The sequence below is a fragment of the Camelina sativa genome, chromosome 13, assembly GCF_030686135.1.
Source record: "Camelina sativa cultivar CO46 ecotype springtype chromosome 13, ASM3068613v1".
Classification (NCBI taxonomy): domain Eukaryota; kingdom Viridiplantae; phylum Streptophyta; class Magnoliopsida; order Brassicales; family Brassicaceae; genus Camelina; species Camelina sativa.
The window spans coordinates 16,125,694-16,142,474 of NC_141892.1; the positions used below are offsets into that span (position 1 = coordinate 16,125,694).

Genomic DNA, 16,781 nt, shown 5'->3' on the forward strand with positions numbered 1-16,781 from the left:
TGCGGTTCTGGAGTTGGAGAAGAATTTGTCCAGGAATGCCTTCTTGCACGCTTCCCAAGTGGTGATGGACTCCTTAGGGAGCGATTTCTCCCAGATTCATGCTTTGTCTCCCAAAGAGAATGGAAAAAGCCGGAGCTTGAATCCATCTTCACTGACTCCATTGATCTTAGTGAGGCTACAAAGCCTATCAAATTCATCCAGATAATCCAATGGGTCCTCCATTGGCAATCCATGAAACATATTGCTCTGTATCATCTGGATGAGACTACTCTTGATCTCAAAATTATTGTTCTGCACAGCTAGTGGCACAATGCCATTCCTTTGAGTGTGAGTAGATGGAGCATCTCCTGCTCCTATATTGGTCCTTGCTTGAGGAGCTGGTGGACCGTTATGATTATTCATCGTCTCCTAAATGATTGATGGTTCTTGTTGAACTTGTTGTTGTTTGAGTAGTCGAGGTCTGTCGATGTTGTCGATGAAAGGTCTCAGGTTCTGGCTACTTCTGGATCGTGTTTGCATGCACAGGTATGTGTCTGAGTGTGTACACGAGGATCAACTCGATCCAGGTGATCGAGTGAAGGGTCGGGTGGGTGCTCGGGTTGTACCTGAGATTCAAAACAAACAATGCGAAAGCAAACAAGTCAGTATCCAAACCAAATATAAACAAACAAACTTGATTTAGCAAGCGCTGAAATCCGAAACGTAGCAAAAGTAAAACAACCAAATGGCAACGGCGCCAAATTGATAGACAACGACGCCAAATTGATAGACAAGTTTTCACCCAGGGTATCAATCCCCTATGCAGTTGTAGTACAAAGGGTTATCAATCCAAATGATTGTGTATTGCTAGCAGGAAGGATATGATCAGAACAATGCAATTCAAGCCAAGCAATTAGGATTTTGGTTCTAACGATTCCTAAAATAAACAAAGTAAAAGAATATAAACAAGTAAACCACACGACCTAAGCACTCGATGCAAGCAATCGAGTACACGATCGAGTGGGGTGATGGAGTATGCAATTGAGATATGAACAGCTTGAGGTATTACTTGATACAGGTTATCGTGTACCTGATCGGGTAAGTAGTCGAGTTTGTGAAAGAAATGCAAATAAATAAAATACGAAAGTTCCTAAGGATGGGGGTAATCGAATCATAAGTGTTCTAGACCAGTACGGATGCCTTACATGCCTCAAGCAATTCTTTCCTAGACAATGAACCTCTAAGACCTTGTACGGGTCACCACACTTTCGCACTAGCAACAATCAACCTTGAACACATTACCACACTGTCGCACTAGCAATATGAACAAGCAGGCATTAAGAACGATTCATTATTGTCAGTAGACTTAAACTCATCTAATTTTATTACTCAGAGTTAAGTAAACCTTTAGCATTGGCTAAATCAAGCATTTTATCTACTCCTTTCGGCTTGTAGCATTTGTAAACGCCCTAGATCTAATCTCAACCTTTCGGTCTATTAACAGCATTAAGAGCACCAATATAGAAGGAAATCTATCAATTATTTACAATCAACTAAAGCATCCTAACCGATCAAGAACACAAAATCATCTATCCCATCCCTAGAAACTTTACTACACTACTCGGACATAGAAGCGAATAACAAATCAATCAAAATGAATTAAAATGACATTGTATTAAAAGATAGAGTAGAGTAGAGAAAGTAAAGGATAGAAATCTAAGAAAACTACAAAATAAAAATGCAAAACAAGAAGAAAAATATTGAGTCGCCCAGTTCTCTCACAGGAGCTCTCGCTCTCTGGTTTGAGGGTCTGCGGCGTGCTACTTTGCAAGCTAGGGGAAGAGGGGTTTTATATATGGAAACCCATTTGACCTAGCTTCCCAGACCTGCCCGATGATCTACTCGATGGGGTACACGAGGGTGAAGTCGGGTTACTCCTCGAGTGGATCTTCGGGTTGCTCTTCATGCTCTTGGATCCTCCTCGATCGTGTTGGGGTTCGGACTTGTTTTTGCAGCTCGATGGCTCCTTCGGGTACATGCTCGAGTTGTCCTTGTTTTTCCCCATTTTTGGCTCTTTAGCACATGTTTTCATCCAAAATATGCAAATGCAGAAATGCAACACCCTAAATGCTTTAAAAGTGAATTTCTACAGTAAATGACCTAAAAATGTTAAGCTAGAGGTATGAACAATGCAAAATATGGACAAAAAAGAATGCTAAACACAATGCAAAATATCGACCGATGCTCCTAGATCAATCTGCGCCGTCCTCGCACTAGCATCGACCGACGCACATAGTGCATCGACCGATGCACATGCCGAGCATCGTTTTTCTCTCAATTGGTGGCAACTTGTCCTGTGGGAAGGTTAATAAAGGGTGAGGACCAGGGTTCGAGGAACGCCTGGCGCACCAATAACCTACTAGTGGATTGGGATATCCACAGTGATGGGTTAGGATCGATGCCCTGCAGGGCCAGCTTGGGGTCCGTTGGAACGGCTAGCAGTGAGGCTAGTGGGGTCCGCGGACGGTCTGTTGAGGCAGCTAGCAGTGAGGCTAGTGGGGTCCACGGGATGGGTTGTTACAATTACTTGATGCAGTCTTTACAATAACATCCATTCTCCAACCAAGTGGGTTCCTGGGGCAGATCTTTATTGTTTCAAACATAGGATTGAACGAAAATAGGAAGATCCTATCTGTGCTAATGGAGGGAAATGGACTATGATGTTCCCTAAAGCTACATTAGAATCCAGTTGGCTTAACACAATATTTGTAACTTTCAGAAGTTCATTGTAGTTTTTCCCTTGGCCATGGTGCTTGTTTGATGCATCTTGTGATGTTTTTTTGTCTCCTTGTTTTGGTTACTTGCGTTGGTTGGTGAGAAATTTGATCAAGGATATGAAATTTATGGGTACGCTAATTAGTGTGAATAATGTTGATAACTTAGTGCTGCTTTTTTGTTTTAATGAGAATACAGCTGCATTAGCTTATTATTCTAACCCAAATATTACACAATTTTATAGTAAGTCAAGGATATCATAAGATTGTCTTACTATGTTGGTTTTCAAATTCTAGTTTGTAAATTATGGGTACAAATTCCTACACAATTGCATTGTGTTTGTCAGTTGTGTTGGTTGTTGATGCTGCTTGTTTAATGTATCGGATTTTTTCAACTTTTGATTCGCAATTTAGATAGAACAACTCTTGTGATAAGACTTTCATCTATATACTAATTATGATCAATACAACTTTCGTTGATAAACAACATACGGACCATAACTGCTACGATAGTGGGAAAGCAACATAGTTTATTAAATTTGGGCCTTTGAATGTTTGGCAAGGTGTCCTTCAGTGACCACATAGAGTTCATACAAAGACAGTGGAAAATCATAAGTGTTGACACACAAATGGAAATTTCGAAAACAAAGTACTGCACTACTTATCATCTAGGCGAGGATGTTTCTCTTGAGTTGATCCATTGTTATCAGTAGAATCATTGACATGTGACTTTCCTCGAGATTTGGCTGTTGTGACAGTACTCTGAGTTTCAGAATTCAACTTGTCAGAACTTGCTTCTACAGATTCGGTTGGAAGGTGTGGTGGTTTACAAAATGTGGGAGATTGAGATATTTTGGGGAGTAGTTTTGAAGTTGTATTCGAGAGTTTGATTTGGAAGCATTGCCAACAATATGTGTTAAACATTTTGGGGGCTGCAAATTTATTTTTGTATAGGAAGCTTCACTAGAAGCCTGAAAAAGAGTGTAGAAGTTAGATTAATAATTTAAAAAAGAAATAGTATATTAGACCTACTATACCTCCATTTCTTTGTTTAAAACATTAGCAGCTCTATGTCCAGCAATTTGGTGGCCTCACTATCGAGGACAACAAAACTTGCAACATCTTCTTTTTTATCACAGACTCTTATCTCAAAATGATACCTGTGTAGTCATGGATATCTTTAAAATCTGTTTTTTTTAAAGGAAACATTGTGTACAGCAGATGTTTGAGTTAGAATTTTGGAAACTTGATGACGCCGATGTTGTTGGATTCCTTGCAATAGTTGCAGTACATTGATGTATCAGCCTTCTCAAGTTTGTTGTTGCATTTGCTGCATGAGATGTAGTACCAACCATATTCTGGTTGTATGTTAAGAATGGTACCAAAACAGCAGAAGCTAGCTTCCTGTTTTGCTTTTAAAGATGTTTAGTTTAGTGAAGTTGTTTCAAATGTTTGAAGAATGATTGTAAATTTAATGGAGGAGTCCTGCATCACCTGGGGATTCTCATTTTGTAGAAATTGGAGTATTTCCTGGATTGTAATTGTCTCTAGTTTGGTAAGGGCAGAGGAGGACCTTGTAATTTTTGGAGTGTTGTGACCATTATCATCTAACCTGTTCACAAAAAGTAAGTGAGTTAGATTAGATTTCAATAGAAAGTGGAGATGTCTTTATTAGTAAGTAATGAAATGTATACCATATAAGGTATTGTTTGGTTTCATCAACGTTGGTGTCAAAGAATATGTGTGTGGAAGATATTGAGCTGAGTGCCATAGCAGCTGAAGATAAGGTGAAAAGTTTTCTTGTTAGATATTAAATTTCTATGTTTTTTCCTCACCAAGATTATGTCGACTGTCAGGAGAGATTATATACGTCCTACTGTTCAGGACAGCTGGTTTGACTTCACTTTGGTTCAATCTTTCTCTAAATAGCACAGCAATGGTTCCCCAGAGGTATATACAAATAGTCTGATCACTATATATGAGTATTATGTTATTTTGTTTGTTAAAAACTTGATAGTAATGGGTTTTCAAAGGAAACAATGGTATAATGCATTACTCTTTACGTTGGAGATGTAAGAACACTCTATCACTTGATCGGCTGCCTTCCACTTGCGGAGCTGTTTCCAGTGTTGAAGGGGAGTGGATATTGTCGCCAACATTTAGACTTAGCTGGCCAATGACATCTACGATATACAGGGAAATAAGAAGGTATCAAAATGGATCGGAGTTTATAGTTTTAATCAATAAAGAACATTTTCGATTAACTTACCAAATAGATCTACATTTGTGTCTACAATAGAAGCGAAATCTTCATAGTTACGGAACCGCAACTTTTGTTCATCGATTTGATGGTCTCCAATAGGCTGACGATCTTGTGTTTGTGGTCTGAGACTTTGTACACTTTTTGGCTGGGAATGATCATAAAATTGTTGAGGGTGTAAACAGAGTTGGATTTCAGATGACCTTCGTAGCAAAATAGGCGGTTTGCTGTTATGTAGCCTTGGACTGCATTAGACTGTAGGTTTGAAAGTTAGGTTTCATTTTTGATGAATGTTTATTGGAAACATATATTGTAAAAATACCTTAGAGTCGACGAGAAGAAGTTCTACGCCCATAAGCATGTTTCCTTTCTTGAAGTTTCAGGCTTCCCAAAAATGGATGAGGCGGATTAAAACATCTTCATTTCAATAGTCTCCATCAAATGGTTTCAAAAATCTGAAATGTGAATGGCTGGGGAGGGGTATGTAGTTTCGATTTTGACATCTTTAGATTGTGATGGTTTTCTGTATTTTTTGGGTTGGTTGTATAATCGGGGAGGGTAGTCGATTTTATAGGATTGATTTCTGAAACTGTTGATGACTTTGAAGATAATGATAATTAAATTGGACTTTGAAGAAGACGAAGTGGGGAACTCTGAGGTTTCATAACTGTTGTTTTTTTAAAAATTTCTGGGTAAGTTGAATCGATTGAGAGTTTCAGGTTTGTGGAAGATAAGTCGATGAAGGTGGAGAGCGAGGGAAGAGATGTCGATGAAGAAGTTTTTTTTGTCACGAATGTTAAAGATTGGTGGGCTCATTGACCCTAAGTTTAATATATGGCCTACAATAATATTGCCAAGATGGCCCATGTAATTGGGTTCCATTCAAACAAAAAACATTACGGTTGTGTGTTTTTTTATTTTTTTTCCATGTTGGTTTTTTAGAATTGGCTGACGTGGATAGATATAAAAAGCTGACGTGGCATCTCCTAAGGTGTTTTAGAATTGGCTGATGTGGATAGTCTGAGGAGCCTCAATGACTGCCTTTTATTAGTAAGTAATTTATGTATCAGTTAAAAAATTGATCATTAGATAATTTTTTTTTTGAAGTAAAATCACAAATAACCAAAATAATGAGTTTTATTCATTAATTCTAGTATATGAACATTTGTTTATTTCCAGCTGTTCTTCAGCATTAGAATATGTACAATTGGAGTTTTCATCAAAATTTCTCATCCAAAAAAATAATAAAATAAGAAGTAGTATTATATAATTGTAAGAATTTCTAAAAAAGTAGATTTTTTTTATTTGAAAAACTACAAGAGACTTTCACTTTTAAAAAAAAAATCTCATAATTTAAAAATATTATTTATTTTTTAATATTTATTTTTAAAATATTTATTTTATGTGTGAAAGACTTTGGTTAGAAACTTACCACTACTCTTAGTTTCATATATTATTGTCAATATTCTCTGTATCTTTGGCGTTAGAGTAACAAAAATGTTTGTTGTGCAATTTGCTAACTTCCCAAATAATAATTTTAAAGTTTCATGACTATGAAAGAATAAAATAATACAATTTGGTTACTCAAACGAAAGGAAAAAAAAAAGAACAGGACCCTTCAATACAACCCTTCAAAAAGAAAAAGAAAAAAATGAAAAAAAAAAAAAAAAAAAAAAAAAAAAGTGCTTTTTTCCTTTATTTTGTAGAGCTAAACTCCAATAATGGCTTGCGCCAAATCTGGAGTGAAAAAAAAAACATGAAAAACAATTATAATATGAAAAAAAATCAAAGAGAGATTCTTAGACAACTCATCAACGTTCTGATTCACAAGTAACAGCGGAAAGCTTGGAGACCCATTTGTTGATGAGCGACCTTCTCCTTGTATTCCACATGGTCCTCTTTTGTGAACCACGATTATTGTCCTCTACGAAACCTTTAACACGGTCCATAGCAACCTCCATCGTTTGGTCTGACATATTCGCGAAACAAACTCTGAACCAACCAGGCTCATCGCAGTGACATGATGAGCCTGGAGAGATGTTAAGACCGACTTCACACACAATCTTTGTCCATAAAGAGTGCTCGGCCTCGAAAGTGTTGGATTTCAAGAGGTGTCTTAAGTCAACCCAACAGAACAAACCTGCGTTGCTCTTTAAACAACCGATCCCTGCTTCCTTTAGACCCGAAACCAGCCTGTCTCTTCTCTCTCTCAGCCTCTTCTTGTTCTCATCCAAGTAGTTGGTCGTGAAGCTTTCGTCAGACAGCAAATTGGCTAGCAGATGCTGAGTCTGGGAAGAAATGAGTCCAAAACTGGACATTTTGGTTGCGGCTGACACCACTTTCTCGTTGTCCGAGTAAATCAAGCCTACACGAAATCCAGGGAGGCCTAGGTCCTTGGACAAACTGTAAACAACATGGATTTTCTCATCCAAATCCATGTTCTTGTCCTTAGCCACTTCAAGAACGCTGGTGAACTCAGGAGAGTCAAAAACCGTTCCCGAGTAGATCTCATCGCTCACCATATGAATTTTCTTGGTGGATGTGAAGGTCAGAAGAAGATCAAGCTCTTCACGGGTGGTAGAGGTTCCTAGAGGGTTTGAAGGGTTCGTTATGAGAACTCCTTTAACGTTTAGGTTAAGTTTGTGAGCTCGCTCGTAAGCATCTTCTAGTGCATCCTCCGTTATCTTGTACCCATTCGAGCTTACACAGTGGATAGGAACAATCTCTACTCCTGTCCTCCATTTGAGATCTCTATCAAACCTTCAAGAGATGAACCAAAGAAAGAATTTAGTCTTTTTTTTTGTAACCAATGCTAATTCATTTTTTAAGTGTAAATATATACACGTACCCTGGATAATAAGGTGCAGGGATAAGAAAGGCATCTCCTGGATTAGCAAGGCAGAACATTAGAGTCTCGTTAGCCGAAGTTGAGCCAGCTGTGAGCACCATCTTGTTCGTATCAAATTTCACTTTGTTTCCTCTTATTTTCCCCATGAATTTCGCCATAGCCTGTTGCATAAAAGCAAATAATAATTAGTTTCGTAGTTTGAAAAAGGTTAAAAAATGAATATCGTTTCTTATTATCCAATAAACCAAATCCGATCGAACTCGACCAAAAAAGAATATCCCTTTTTGAGAAAAATGAAGGATATGTTTCACTTAAAACGGTTCCTAACATTTTAAATAAAAACAATAAAACTTAATGTTTTATTTTGGTATATATATATTCATAAATAAATAAAAAAACGAAGGTCAAAACTAAAGTGAAACTCGGACTAAACACTCTCAATATGTAGAAGTAGCTGATGTTACTTACATCTTTGAAAGCTGGTAAGCCATGGTAATCTTGGAACAGAGCTAAGTTTCTAAACACCGACTCTTCATTTTTCTTCAGACCCAAGACTTCTGGATGCTCTTCAAGCCAAGACTCTATTAGGTCAAACGAAAGCTGCACAGGACAGAAACAACAACCGATCAGTGGGTGTTCAGACAAAAAGAAAAGAAAAGAACTCAGAGATTATTATGTACATACTAGTTTAGGTTTTTATGTGTTAAAAAATGGTCATAGATTCACCACAAACCTGGTTTTCAGCAAGACCCATTTGAACAATCCCACTAGGGTTAAAAGTCTCGTGGAATGGATTCTTCTCGTATTCTTGCCATCCAAGGAAGTAGGATGAGTCTTGTCCATGAGAGTCGCCGATAACTTTGCTTGACAACATTTTTTTTTTCTTTTTTAATAACTCGGTGATCACTATATAGCAAGTACAAGTACTTTCACTTGGTAAGCTCAGCAATAAAGAGAGAGAGAGAGAGATAGAAAGAAGTAGAATGAAAGTTTTGGTAGATAGAGAAATGTGAGCCCTGTTGAGGAACAAGGACGAAGAATGGTGAATATATAATGGAGAGGGAGACTAAGGGAGGTGATCTATTAGGAGACAATGTCCCGACAGTATTAGCTATAGTGATACTAGACGGTGTTGATTCTTTTGACCAAAAACGCACACGTACAAATTATATTTAATTATTCTGACCCACACCCACACGTACACTTTTTTTTCTTCCTTTTAATGCTTATAATAATTTAATCGTTTTCTATGATATTTTTTTCGTTTTTTCCTTAGTACTTTAGAGAATGTCATTTGGAAGTATTATGTGTTCCCTCATTTCCTTTGTGTTTCCGATGTATTTGTTATCCTATCTGTATTTTTATTTTTATTTTGGATTGTTGACAGGAAGTACGTAAAACAAAACGTAGATGCATATTATAAGACCGGGGATATTTTTAATCATACAATTATTTTAAACAATTTGAATCATACAATATATCAATCAAGCTTAATCGGGTTGGTCGAGGAAAAAGATAACGAAAGCAATGCAGCATTCAGCATGTAATGAGTTTACTCTCCAACCAAAATACTCAACAATACACAGAAACAAGATAGATATTAAAGGAACACTTTCTCTTTAGCTTTTATATCTTAATCTTCTATTATTGTGAATAGTATGGTCCATCTATCTATTATTGTGAACATTATAAAGTTATTCCAGCAGGTGATCAGTAAGCACTAAGACAATCCTTTTCTTTCACACTCGTCACTAGAGAAAACAATAATTGATAAAACTCTTTTCCATACAGGTTTAAGACAATCTTTTCTGTTGTTCCTCTACATTTCATTTCTTGTGTAAATTCACTAAATGGAATTTCACGCATTTCTATACTCTAAATTTAGAGGAATTTTATTTTTTCCTTTAAATAAGTACTGGATTAACTTGAAATGGTAGAGAACTAGTTTGTTGCTCCTTATGTTCTAGGGATTTTTTTATATGTAAGCACACGAAAATGTCTAACTCAATTATACTATCAGGGGTTGGAAAATAAAACGATGACTAATAATGTTGAAAAAGAATGGTAAAATACAATTAAAAAACAAACTAGGGTACTTCCTAATCCAAGATATTCTATGCGTATCAATGTATATCAATCTAATGCTAGGCATGAATGCCTATTTACGGTAATTACATAAATTAAATCAAGTGAATTATTTTACCAACAATGTGCTATCCAGTGAATTAATTAATGAGTTTTATGACAAGTCGAAGATATCAACACGTTCAGACTAGGCTACAGCAAAGAGCTAAAACGACTAAGTACCAACGAAATAAGAATAAATCTACCAAAGCATCATACGTGTCCATTTAATTTAACAACCAATATCAATCTACATCATACAGACTGTTGTCTTATCTTCTTTACGTTGACTATTTAATTTAAATTTTAATGTCTTGCAAAAGTCCATCTACTTTTTTCTAATCGTGGATCGTTAAGATATAATAACATAGGAAACATATTTTTGATAATCATAGCTTATTAGTTTCTGCTAAAGTCATCGCTGCGATATCATCCGACTCTTAATAAAAATATAGAGATAAAGATAATATGCATCGTATTCAATTTTGTAGTAAACAACAACGACAAAAAAAAAACATAGAATTAAGAGTTAAAAAGAAAAAAGATAGCAAGAGTTGAAGGAAAAAAAAAAAAAAAAAAGAAGAAGAGTTGAAGTGTATTGATACAAATAATTTTTCTGGAGAAGCTAGAATATTACTTCTTTTTTTTTTTCAACCAGCTAGAATATTACTTAAGCGACTGAATTTTGTATATTCTTTCTGTTCCTAATTTAATCTATTTTTTAGTTTTACATATATATATTTTTTAAAAACATACCAATATTTTCTTATAGATACATTATATAAATATTTATATATATATATATATATATTTTTGTGATTTACAATTTTCTATAACGGTAAAACAGTAGTATTGAATTATTTTTCTTCAAGTTTACAATGATCACTAATAACTTATAAATACTGTACAAAAACACCAAAAATCTATTATTTTATGTTTTGAAAAAGGGTTAAACTCTATCAATTTTGTAAAATATATTTTTACTGAAAATGGATTAATAAGAAACATAGTAAATATTTATCAGAGACTCTCATACATTTTAGACGATGTGCCAAAAAAATGTGGAAACCCTTTCCGAGTAGCAATTTTCTTGAATCTGATATGCACAAACATCCATGTAATAATGCTTCATTAAACTGTCCGGTCTAAATGTTATGTTCTATAACGCCCGCAAACCAATTTCTGGAATTTTGGTTAGGGTGTCGGTCGACACCGTTTACAGACGGTTTGATGGGTTCGATTTTAATCATTCGGTTTGCGTGGTTGGTTTAGGGAAGTCCTAAACTCGAGTTTAAAAGGGAAACTCGACTTATTTCGTCTTTTTAGCCGTTTTTGATAGAGAAACAGAGAGAAAAATGAGAAAACGTTTTTGAGAGAGATTTGTGAGATCCTCGGCTGTTCTTGAGAGATCTGTTACTGCGGAGTGAAGATCTTGTGCTAGGAACAAAGGAGAAGGCTTCTAAGTGTTGGATTCGTCGTGGTTGAGTGAGAATCTTCCTGCAAAAGAGGTGAGTGCATGACCATGGCTTATCTAAGTCTGAGAATCCTTTGTTTGCTTGATTGGTTGTGTTTTGTAGTGTTTTTCTTGCTTGTGGTGGTTGTGTTATGGTTATTATAGGTTCCTGAAGCTTTTGGGTGAGTTTGGAACGGATTGGAGGTGGTTGGAAAAGGAGATTCGATGATCGGCTTCGAGCAGAACGCATCTGCGGAGTCGGTGTTGACCGACACCATGTTTGGGCCAGTGTCGACCGACACCAACATGGTGTCGGTCGACACCAACTTGTTTGATTCGTGATTTCCTGGTTTGTTGAGTTTGTTTGTTGTTTGTTAAACATTGGAATCTCAGTTGCTTGTGTATATAGCGCAGTAGATGGGATTATTGCCTCACTAAGTATTTATGATAATACTTACGCATCTCAATTGTTGTTTGTGGTGTGCAGGTATGTGACGTGGAATCATGGCAATGAGGAGGAGGATGATCTAGGGTATCGTTTGTGTGTTGGTGGTTACATTGTTTATGTTGGAACCTTGGATAGAGTTATGCTAGGTTGTTGGATAGATTGGTTAGGAATGTTATTGTATTGATGATGTATTGGTTTTGTATTACTGGTATGATTCCGCTGTGATTAATGGTTATTGTTGGTTTAATGATTAGTTGTGGTTTGGGTTGGTTAATTAAGTAGTATGGATACTTAATTATATATATATATTGTATTTATTAAAAAAAGGATCGGGTTGTTTCAGTTTGGTATCAAAGCTTATACGGTTCTAGGATGGTTATGTGGATGGTTTAGAGCGTTTTAGGAATTTAATTGGTTGAATTATCTTCCTATTGCTTGATGCATGATGATGTGTGATGAAATTGATTATGAGTAGTTAGTCAATTTGTTGTGGTATGGAGTCCTAGTATCATCCTCTTCGAGCCTTCAGTGAGATTTCACGGTAAGTTGTTTTATGTGTTGTTAGTTGTGTATTGTTTTTAGCTTCTGTACGGGAGGTACAGTTGGCTATTGACAAGTTGTTGGAAAGTGGTGGATCACGCCGGTATTGGGAAATACCGGTTGCGTGATTTGTGAAAGTGGATTTTTTGGAAAGGGATATCTGAGAAGTTAAGTTGGAGACTTACTTCGTTCAGGGTGGCTGGAGTGCCACTGTTTAACAAGATGAGGTGGTGTTCAAAGTACAAAAATTTCGTGAGCGGTGGTGTTGAGGGAAATTTCCCGAAATAGACGTTTCTATAAGTGGAAAGTTTCCAAAAGAGGAAAGTTCTAAAAATGAAAAGTTTTATAGGAGTTAGAATTTCTCCATTTTTAGCGGTTGTGTGCCTTGGAGGGGCTTGTGTGGCCTTCGTGGCGGACTATTGAGTCAGTGTGTGCCCATGTATGGCGGTCTTCTTAGACATTGTGTGGCCTTTGTGGCGGGTTGTTTAGCCAATTGTGTGGTCGATGTGCTTACTGGTGTTATTGAAGAGGATTTAATAAGATGTTTAGTTCCTATGGAATCCTGAGGTATAGTGGGTTAATTGATTATGCGATTTCTATAAATGGAAAGTTCCATAAATAGAAAGTTTATCAAAATGGGAAGTCCTATGAATAGTTAGGACTTGTCTATTTTTGGAAATGGGATGTAAAATGCCGGAGTTGTGGCTTGTAAAACATTTGATGCGGTGAATCAGAATATGCGAACGTATGGTACTTGTTTGTTTTATTACGCTCGTATTGATGATTTTCTATGGATAATTGCCAAGAGGAAAAGCTATTTTTGGAAAGGGTGTGTGTAAACACCCGATTGCCTGAATAGTGGTCATTGGTTGAGATGTTTTAGAGATGGCCTGAATAGTGGTCATGGTGGTGGTGATATTCCGGTGAGGGAATATGATGGTTGGTAGGACATTGTGATGTTTTACGCGAACCACAGGAGGTAGTTCCGGTCGGGAGATGCTTATAGACCTTAGGACTTGTTTGCTCATGATGAGATGATTAGTTCTCCGGAGGAGATGATTAGTTCTCCTGAGGGGATGATTAGTTCTCCTAGTGCACCGCGGGCTTGACGAGTTGCGACCCTGAGAGCGACAGAGGAGATGTTTAGTTCTCCTAGGGGATGATTAGTTCCCCGGAGGGGATGAGTAGTTCCCCTGGTACCGAAATCTCGAGGGTGACGATCCGAGAGTGTGATAGTATGGCTCGAGGACGATGGTCTGAGAGTGCACGCGGTGCAGTTCGAGGGTTGCTACCTAATAATGTGTGGATCAGAGAGCAAAAAATGTCTAGGAACGTGGGTATTATCATAGTGACTGGATGTAGACCTCGGAGGTCGGGATTGACCTCGTCTTTTTGTGTTGTGATGACTAGTGGAGTCAGGGTTGTGTGGACCGTTGAGTCACTTGGATGTGCGGGCTGTTGCGACAGTTGCACGGAAAACTTTGGGCTGACAGTGTTCAGTTTGGTCGGAGATTGTGCGGGCCGTTGTGACGGTTGCACGGGGGTCCTTGGTGGAGGGACGATGTTGTGGGATTCGAGGACGAATCCTTTGTTAGAGGGCGAGAATTGTAACGCCCACGAACCAATTTCTGGAATTTTGGTTAGGGTGTCGATCGACACCACTTTTGGTGTCGGTCGACACCGTTTGCAGACGGTTTGATGAGTTTGATTTTAATCGTCCGGTTTGCGTGGTTGGTTTAGGAGAAGCCCTAAACTCGAGTTTAAAAGGGGAACTCGACTTATTTCGTCCTTTTAGCCGTTTTTTATAAAGAAACAGAGAGAAGAAGGAGAAAACGTTTTTGAGAGAGATTTGTGAGATCCTTGGCTGTTTTTGAGAGATCTGTTACTGCAGAGTGAAGATCTTGTGCTAGGAACAAAGGAGAAGGCTTGTAAGTGTTGGATTCGTCGTGGTTGAGTGAGAATCTTCCTACAAAAGAGGTGAGTGCATGACCATGGCTTATCTAAGTCTGAGAATCCTTTGTTTGCTTGATTGGTTGTGTTTGTAGTGTTTTTCTTGCTTGTGGTGGTTGTGTTATGGTTATTATAGGTTCCTGAAGCTTTTGGATGAGTTTGGAACGGATTGGAGGTGGTTGGAAACGGAGATTCGATGATCGGCTTCGAGCAGAACGCGTCTGCGGAGTCGGTGTCGATCGACACCATGTTTGGGCCAGTGTCGACCGACACTAACATGGTGTCGGTCAACACCAACTTGTCTGATTCGTGATTTCCTGGTTTGTTGAGTTTGTTTGTTGTTTGTTAAACATTGGAATCTCAGTTGCTTGTGTGTATAGCGCAGTAGATGGGATTATTGTCTCACTAAGTATTTATGATAATACTTACGCATCTCAATTGTTGTTTGTGGTGTGCAGGTATGTGATGTGGAATCATGGCGATGAGGAGGAGGATGATCTAGGGTCTCGTTTGTGTGTTGGTGGTTACATTGTTTATGTTGGAACCTTGGATAGAGTTATGATAGGTTGTTGGATGGATTGGTTAGGAATTTTATTGTATTGATGATGTATTGGTTTTGTATTATTGGTATGTTTCCGCTGTGCTTAATGGTTATTGTTGGTTTAATGATGATATGTGGTTTGGGTTGGTTAATTAAGTAGTATGTATACTTAATTATATATATATATATTATATTTATTAAAAAAAAAAAGATCCGGTTATTTCATGTTCTTTCTCTGATAAGTTTTGTAGCTCATTCAACAAATATAAAATTAAAAACTTTCTCTGTTATGTTGCCACTTCTTTCTCTGTTTTTAACTTGAGTCGGCTACAAAACTTATCAGAATACTTAGATTGACAGAACAAATAGCAGCATTGCTGCGGACTTTTGATGGCGTAAAATCTTCAAAATGACGTTCAAGTGAGATGTTAAATCTCTACTTTTGTTTTTCAAAATTTTGGAGTTCTTATTGTATTAAAATATGTTAACTATAGCAATTTTAACTAGATGAACTTTTGTAAAATTAGATGGCTAGACATTGCATGTTAGCAACTATAGTTGGGTGTTTGAGTTGTCGTGGATCACTCGTGTGACTATTAATGAATCATGTTTGTGTGGTCGTGTGACTATTAATGAATCATGTTTGTGTGGTCGTGTAACTATTAATGAATCATGACGGAGATGCTAGGCTGAACCATATCTTTTGATATTATTTGTATGTTATCTGAAGACTGTGATAGAGGAATAGTTGAACAACTAATAGCAAAACAAATTAAACTGGCAAAGAGTAAGTATAAACGTACGTTGAAAACTAATTAAGGTGCAGTCGATTAGTTACCTTTTCTATTATATTTTTAATATGTTAGTAATTTTATATGAGAAAAGAAAATTTGATATATATTTTAGTGATGAAAATAGTGCAATTACGTTTTAAAACGTGAACTAGAGGTATTGTTTCTCAATCATATTCGTTGGTAAAACGCATGTTCTTAATTATGAATTCTTTTCCGAGCTAAGATGCTTTTACTCATAGGTTCGGAAGTGATTGAAAGCCAAAGAAGAAAATGAAATCATGCAAAGATGCACGAAATACTCAAGCGTGATCTTTATGACCGTGTGACATTATAAATATATATAATTAAAAATTATTAAATTACACATATATATATATATATATAACAATTTATAAAATTGATTAAATCTAAAATATATTTTTTAAAAATCATATAGCAATAAGTGATAATTAATTTTTTAATGAAACACATTTAAATTATATATTTTTAATTAATATTATATATTTAATATAAATATAATATTTAATATTCCACTGCTATACCAATCAAGTAAATGTGTTATATTAATCAGAGCATACAAGCTTAATGCTTATGCTGCATAATGCTAATGCTATAGTATATGTGGTTCCAATCAAGTCCTGAATCATGACGGAGATTAAATGCATGCTAGCTAGGCTGAAAATAAATTGGTATTATATGTATATAAATATTAGCTATTATAATAACAAAATAATTGATTGTTGAAAATGAAAATATTGAACTGGTTAAAGTTTTCGGATAATAATGATAATATAAAAATGATTAATAATGTCTTTTTTTTACATGCTAATAATAATAATATATAACATAACCATTAATTATCTAATACGTGAAAATTTGATGAATATTTTAAAATAGTAGAAAATACTAGAATTATATTTCCAAAACGTGAATAAAAAATATATCAATCTTTACTTAAGTACATACTTGTCATTCTTTGGGAGGAATTATATTTCCAAAATGTGAATAAAATACTTCCTCTATTGATATTTTTAAGTTTATATGTAACTTTTAGATTACTATATTATGCA

General features: G+C 36.3%; 1 protein-coding gene across 1 annotated transcript; it reads right to left on the minus strand.

Annotated features, from left to right (window-relative positions):
* Positions 1 to 6,687: 6,687 nt before the first annotated feature.
* LOC104738269 (1-aminocyclopropane-1-carboxylate synthase 11-like) lies at positions 6,688 to 8,876 on the minus strand. Its single transcript, XM_087480533.1, has 4 exons — positions 8,595 to 8,876; positions 8,330 to 8,461; positions 7,862 to 8,022; positions 6,688 to 7,773 (listed from the first exon to the last, which is right to left on the minus strand). Exons 1-4 carry the CDS (start codon positions 8,733 to 8,735, stop codon positions 6,825 to 6,827), a joined length of 1,383 nt encoding a protein of 460 aa, XP_087336659.1. The 5' UTR covers positions 8,736 to 8,876; the 3' UTR covers positions 6,688 to 6,824.
* Positions 8,877 to 16,781: the final 7,905 nt, after the last annotated feature.